The 7,448-nt window shown below is 35.1% G+C and overlaps 1 protein-coding gene across 1 annotated transcript; it reads right to left on the minus strand.

Moving 5' to 3' along the window:
• Positions 1–544: 544 nt before the first annotated feature.
• LOC145130331 (uncharacterized) lies at positions 545–2,897 on the minus strand. The gene is made up of 6 exons (XM_079065149.1): positions 2,774–2,897; positions 2,159–2,659; positions 1,458–1,651; positions 1,248–1,355; positions 943–1,206; positions 545–790 (listed from the first exon to the last, which is right to left on the minus strand). The coding sequence occupies exons 1-6, from the start codon at positions 2,895–2,897 to the stop codon at positions 545–547; spliced, it is 1,437 nt and encodes a 478-aa protein (XP_078921275.1).
• Between the last annotated feature and the right edge of the window lie 4,551 nt (positions 2,898–7,448).

Genomic DNA, 7,448 nt, shown 5'->3' on the forward strand with positions numbered 1-7,448 from the left:
TCCAACCTTCAAATCTGAATCAATATGATGTTTAGATGGATAAAGTTTCCAACTTTATCCATAACAAGGTCACAAACTTTCAAGATCTAAACTTTATGAACTTAAAGTGACCAAAAGCTCATAACACCCAAAACTAGCTAGATCTAACAAATACATCATCATGATTCAAACTTTATACCTCCATAAGAAAGATCAAGGTGAAGAAGGTCTGGATCTACAAGCTCCAATGCAACCAACGCTTCTCCAATGAGCTCCTTATTCTCCAAGATGCACTAAGAACACTCCAAAGCACTTAAGAACACCTTCTCTAGCTCATAAGGATCAAACTAGGGTTAGGGTTTCAAGGGAGGGCGTTGAAGGGGTGGAGGATGAGAATGGAAAATGTTTGGGGGAGTTAAGGAGCTTAAATAAGGCTTAAAACCCTCAAATTAGGGTTTAGCATCTGATCGCGTACGCATGGTATGCTCACCGTACTAGGTTAGGCCTCAGCGATTGGTCATGTCTAATACGCCCAACATACACCTTGTACGTCCAGCGTACTAGACTAAACCCAAACCTCCCTATCTTCGGCATTATCATTTCTAAGAATTTCTTTGTTATTGTAATTGACATCCGCAACTTCATCAAAGAACTCGTTAAACATGCTTTCATCTTCATTATCGTCTTTAACCTTCTGTGTTTGGGCTACCGAAAATGGATAAATCTCTTCAACAAACCTTACGTCTCTAGACGTAATTACTTTGTTATCATTGATGTCAAACACGTTGTACCCCTTTCCCTTGTGGATAGCCTAAGAAAACACCAGGTCTCCCCCTCACTTCAAACTTATCTCCTTTTGTTTCTGTGTTCCTTACATAAGCAAGGCATCCAAAATACTCTCATGTGTGCATATTCTGGTTTCTTGCCAAATAATACCTTAAAAGGCGTCTTAAAGCCTATTACCTTGGAAGCCAATTTGTTAATTATATAAGCAACTGTCATCACACATTCTCCCCATAGTTTAGTAGGCAAATCGGCTTCAAATTTCAATGCTCTAGCAGTTTCAAGTAAGTGACGATGATTTCTCTCGACCACATCGTTCTGTTGTGGTGTGTGAGGGTAAGAAGTTTCAAGCATTATCCCTTGTTGAGCATAAAATGCAATCATAGCACCTGGAGTGAATTCACCACCATTATCACTCCTTATTCTCTTAACGTTCTTTCCAAACTGAGTTTTGACCATGTTGCAAAAATTCATCAAGAATTTACTTGCTTCATGCTTATGTTTAATGAGAAATATCCAAACAGCCCACTGGGATCATCTACAATGGTGAGAAAATAACGAGCTCCAGATAATGAAGGTGTTCGATAACTTCCCTAAATATCACAATGCGACAGATCAAAGCAATCACTTGTTTTAATATAGCTATCATAAAAGGGTAAGCTAGTATGTTTTGCCTTTACACATAAGTCAAATACTTTATTTTTCAACTCAAAAGAAAAACTAGCTAAAAAATCTACTTGATGTAATTTTGCTTCAGAAGCATGTCCTAGCCTTTCGTGCCAAATATATGCATCCGGTGTCACCTTCATTGCCTTTCTCGTTGACATGCCCATCCGATATAGACCTTTATCACATTTCCCCGCTCCAATCAATCTCCTCGTCTGCAAATCTTGTGCAATAAAGAAATCCGGGAAAAATGTTATATAACAGTTTAGATCCTTTGTCATTCGACTAACGAATAATAAATCGCAGTTAAACTTTGGAATGTATAAAACTTTGGAAATATTGACTCCATTAGGTAAAACATAATTTCATTTTCCTTTCACTAAAATATAATCGTTATTGGGTATGATGATCGGTGGCTCGCCATCATCATATATATCTCCCTCTAGAAGATCATAATCTCCCTTCATGTGCTCTGTTGCACATGTGTCAACAATCCAAGTACCAGTTTAATCGATTTTACCTGCCTTGTTAGCCACATTATTTTTGTCTTCATTGTTGAAGTGTTTAACAAGATTATGGTACTATTCACTCGTGGGTCCTGGTATAGGGCTTGATTTCGTGTCTGCCAAGGCTGCCTTGTATTTTCCCTTCTCTTTCTTGCTTTTACCTGGCTACCACTCCATGTAGCCAATCTTCTTGAAACACCCATCTTTATTATGGCCATTCTTACCACAGAAACTGCAATGTTTGTCCTTTGTTACACATTTCATTCGTTGAACATTAGGCTCAATTGTTGTTTCTCTCTTGCTTTGCGTGAAGGTTTGGAATGTTGCAGCCTCTTGGATTGGTTTCTTTGTTGCTGAGATCGCTCTATGTTGTTCATCTTCAGAAACAAGATGATATGCAATACCAAGAGTAGGAGTGGGTTTGGATGCAAGAATCTGAGTTTTTATGGTAGAAAAAATAGTGTCGAGCCCCATAAGAAACTCGTATAATCTTTCCTTTTCTTTTTCCTTGCTCGGTCTTTTTCCTAAATCACGTGTGCACTTGCCACATGTACACCTTGGGGTTGGAGATACGGACTGAATTTCATCCCAGATACCACGCATCTTGGTATAGTAGGATGAAACTGAGCTTCCATCTTGTTGCGTTGTAGAGAGGGTCTGTTTTAACTCATATGCACGGGCTGCACTCTCTTTCCCAAATCTTTCTTCCAAATCAGCCCATATTTCTACAGATATATTTGCGTATTTGACACTCGATCTGATCGCTTTCTAAATGGTTGCGGTGAGCCATCCTTTGATCATAGCATCACAACACATCCACTTCATGAAATCCGGTGAGCCTTCTTCTGGTGCCTTGATTGTTCCGTCTACAGAACCAATTTTGTTTTTTGCATACAGGAAATTCTTCATCTCCTGCAACCAATCCCCATAGTTTCCATCAGTGAGGACGTCGTTTACATGCATCTATCTCGGGTATTCAGATGCATGTAAATAGTATGGAGAGTTGGTGTCTGCACAAGGATCATCATCCTTGTCGTTCTTTCTAGCTTTGCCTACCATGGTTCTGGCGGCAACATGGGGTATTTGCGGGATCAATATGACCCGTTTTGATACCATAAAGAAATTGATTACTCCAAAACTTGAGTTCATTCAATCAATTGTGGTGCTTAAATACAAAGCTAAATAAAAGATATGGAAAAGATAACAACTAATATGGAAAGGATAACAACTAAATATAGATTAAAAATTAGAGATAATAAACGAAATTATCTTCCCTAATAAATAAAGATCTTTTTGTCACATGTCACATTCTCATTTATTTTGTCATATGTAATTTTGTGGTTATTTTAAATTAATTTTTATTCCACATGTCATTTTATGATTTGTTTTCATTTTATTAAATTCTAGATAGTATTTAAATGCAATAATAAATGCATATCAATTTCATTAATGAACTTTCCTTCTAATTTTAAAATTATTAAATTAAAGATTCATTAATTTTCTTTATTTATTTATCTAATTTATTTGTTTAAATTTAAAAAAAACACTTTAATTTTTATAATTCAATATTTTCCTACTTTTCTTATAAATTCAAACTTCTCAAACGTTTAGAATTTTGTATTTAGTTTTTCTTTTAAATAAGCACATGTAATAAATGAGTCTCACACCTAGTTTATTAACAAATAAATGTAATGATTCATTTGTTTCGTATTTCCTCAAAAATCAAATATTACAATACTAAACTATTATATTTATTTTCCAACTATTTCCTAATGGTGATCAGTGACGGAAAGCTTTCGGTTGTCACAACATTCCGCCTTCCAAGATGTTTGATGATGATGTCACTGATATTGTTATTAGTGAATGGTTATTCATGAAGAGCAATATTTATGTCAATTATACAAAGGGTACAAGAGTTCAATATATACTAGAGGAAAGGGCCTTGGGCCAAGACAATACGTCATATATACATTAACATGTCATTATTAAGAACTACACGATTCACCATTTTGTTATTGGTCTTCGATCTTGCATAACAATATCAGGTGCACGAGTGGATTGATGTCATTAAAGATGCTCATGACAATAATGGACTGTGGGGGGAGCTAAAATTGTAAAAAAAAAAAAAAAAAAAAAATAAAATAAAAAAAAATTGGATATCAAATGAAATCGAGCGCTAAAAATGTTTGCTCACCCAACTTCACCTTCCTTCCCCCACAAACCGATGACTACGACTTCAGTGCACCAACAACCCAGCCTACCCAACTTCACCATCTCGAACCGCTACCCTTCTCTCATCTCTTTCAAATCGCCGCCTTCTCTCCATTACCTTCGTCTTTCTCCTTATCCAGAGAGCCACCAATGATCTAGATTTTCAGCAGATCATTTAGCATCGCCAGTGGCGGTGGTGGATTCCGGTTTCCAGTGGCGAAGAAGACGATGGCGGTGGTAGATTCCGGTTTCAGGCAACATTTGGAGTTTGCCATGTACAAGATCGACGGGGTACGGGGTCGATTTGGAGCGGATCTGTTTGTCATGTCTCCTTCTCCCTCAACCACCATCTTTTTCGAGTGGTGGTGGTTGTTCGTATATGTTTCCCACCATGTGCAAACCCACCGACAATCCAACCTTTGTTCATGACTGCACAACCCATGTATTTCTCTCTTGTAAAAAACGATTCCAACATCATCTCTGTGATACACTGCCATCACCGTAATCTCCAATCGGTAATGTGATTTTTTTGGATTTGATGTAGGGCTTTTCACGTTTTTTTTTTCATTTGAAATCAGGACTTTTGGGTTTTATGAAGGTTTTTTATATACAAGGTATTGATTTCTTTTCATGGTTTGATACAGGTTGAAATCGAGGACTGAAATCAAGTCTTCTATTTGGGAATTGATGCAATTTCTTAGAAAAATGGTTTAGGTTTCTTTTTCCGGTTTGAATCGTTATTTCGTGGTGTTAAGTGATGGTTGGAATCTGAATTTCATTCAATCTATTTTTATTTTCTAGGTTTGATTCAAGTTTGATTTTGGTTTGCTTTTAATTCCAAGTTTAAGGTTTCCTTTTGATTTAGTGTCATTAGATTGGTATCGGTGATTATTGGCGATGTTGTTGGTCGGCGGTCGGAGTTTGTTTCAAGAGTGGTGATGTTGGACTGCAGATTAAAGGGGAATGATGGCAGATTAAAGGGGAAGGATGTTGGATGGTAGAGAGAGAGAGAGAGAGAGAGAGAGAGAGAGAGAGAGATTTATTTTTATTTTATTTTTATTTAATTTTTATTTTTATTTTTTATTTTTTAAATCAGAAAAACAAATAAGAAAAAAAAATCATATTAACAGGGGCAAATCAATCATTTTGAAAAATATCAAAACAGATTGGACAAAATGAAAACTTTGGACCTCTGGTGCTAGTCCAAACCTTTTTGGACCAAAGTGGGAATTTTCGATATAGCACGGGACCATTTGTACAATTTTGTCTATTATTTATTCCATCTTCTGAGATCGGATTTTGTGGAGTAAGTGGGTAGAATATTTTTGGTAAGTGTGTATCATGGTGAGTCTAATTAAGGACGTGATAAATAGGCCACATATGAGAATTTAGATGTTATACATAATTTCTATCCACCCTTATGACAAAGTGATTATTCGAGGGCTAGATATTGCTATGCATTTTCTTTTTAATATTTATAAACTTGGTAAAAGTAAACTAATTTCCACACCAACGTTTAAATATAATAGTATTTTAATCCTCATGTTGTCAATTTTAAGGTATATGTAAATATTATTACGGCAAATATTAATACGACATGTCGACATTATAAAATCTCACTAAACATTCTTACCATATGCAAATATATTTTACCAAATTAACATATTAAGGTATCCAAAATTTGCCGTTAGCCAAATTTCAATTTATGCATTATATAGTTATACAATACAACATTTTAAAGCATCAATCGTTGTGTATGGAAAAAAATTATTGTATACGGATCAGTTCCTATATACTAATATTCATATTGAGATAATTATTAACTCACATAAAATAAAATCATTTTAGCAACAAAATAATCACAAACTTGATTTCATTCAACCATTCACAAACAAAAAGTTTGTATTTTCATTCATATTTAAAATAGAAAAACGTATTCATTGAACTGAAAGACATAACAAGTTTCATCATTTAAAAATCAAACTTTACAAATGCAATAGATGATATTATGGAATGTGTATACTCGCTTCACTTTTCTTGTTTCTGTTTTCTTCGAGTAGCACTCAAGATTTACCTTAATAAATAAGAATGATTTTGTCACATGTCATCTTCTAATGGATTATGTCACATGTCATTTAGTGGTAATTTTAGATTAAATTATATCCACATGTCTCTTTTTGTGATTTTTTCATTTTATAAAATTTTATATAATATTTAAATTTAATAAATGGATATCCAATTCATTAATGCAACTTTCCTTATAATTTCTATACTTTTAAATTGAATCCAATTAATTTAAATTGTTTATTTATTTAAATTAGTTATATAAATTTAAAAGATAAATAAATACTTCAATTTTAATAATTAAATAATTTTTTTTATAAATTCAAAATTTCCAAACTTTCAAATTTTCATAATTGTTTATATTTTTTAATAAACTCATGTATCACATTGGCATCACAACTAGTCCACAAATAAAACAAAAACCTTACATGTTTTTTGTGATTTTCTAGTTCTACCCACCCCAAGAACACACACTAAAAAAAACAAACTCTTGGATTTAACACACATACACACACACAAAGAAAAAAAAATGTGGAGTCTTGTCTTTCTTGTTGAGTCCAGCCTAGGGATGAGCAAAGGAACCGACCCGGCTGGAACCGGCCCGGGAACCGAACTTGATGGAAAATAAAAACCGAACCGAACCGCGGTTCTTGTCGTGTCTTCAATGTTGGAACCGATCTTCGAGAAATAACAACATTCGGTTCCAGTTTTTAAAATCCACAAGAATATCGTCCCGGTCCCGGTCCGACTGGACTGGTTCCATCGGGTTCCGGTACCGGTTCCGACCGGTTCCCCCGTCCATATGCTCATCCCTAGTCTCCAGCCCTTTTATATATAGAGGACCAAAACAGTTACAGATGTGATCTTTTAGAAGTACATAATCAGAAGAATATATTCCTCCTTTCTTCCACTTGTTGAAGATCGATCATTGCTGTTGTTTCTTTTTGACTTCTTCTTCCTGGATCGTTATGATCTAGCTACCTAGCTCCAGCCACCTTAATCGATCTTTTTTCTTTCTAGCCTAGCCTAGCTATCATCATGATGTTCAGATTTGTCTTCTTCGAGAGCCATTATGTAAAACAGCTAGCCCTCTCTTCTCTTCTTTATCTTCTTATCTCGTCCTTTGCTTTTCTTGCTTTCAATTCGTTTGCAGCTTTCCACCAAAAATGAGAGATTGTGGTGGTGGGGTATTAGAGCTTGTACGAAATGGCACCCAAAGAAAGACTTTCTTGTCCTTTG

Source organism: Lactuca virosa, chromosome 8 (genome assembly GCF_052849685.1).
Source record: "Lactuca virosa cultivar CGN04683 chromosome 8, Lactuca_virosa_CGN04683_v6, whole genome shotgun sequence".
In the NCBI taxonomy this organism is placed as follows: Eukaryota; Viridiplantae; Streptophyta; class Magnoliopsida; order Asterales; family Asteraceae; genus Lactuca; species Lactuca virosa.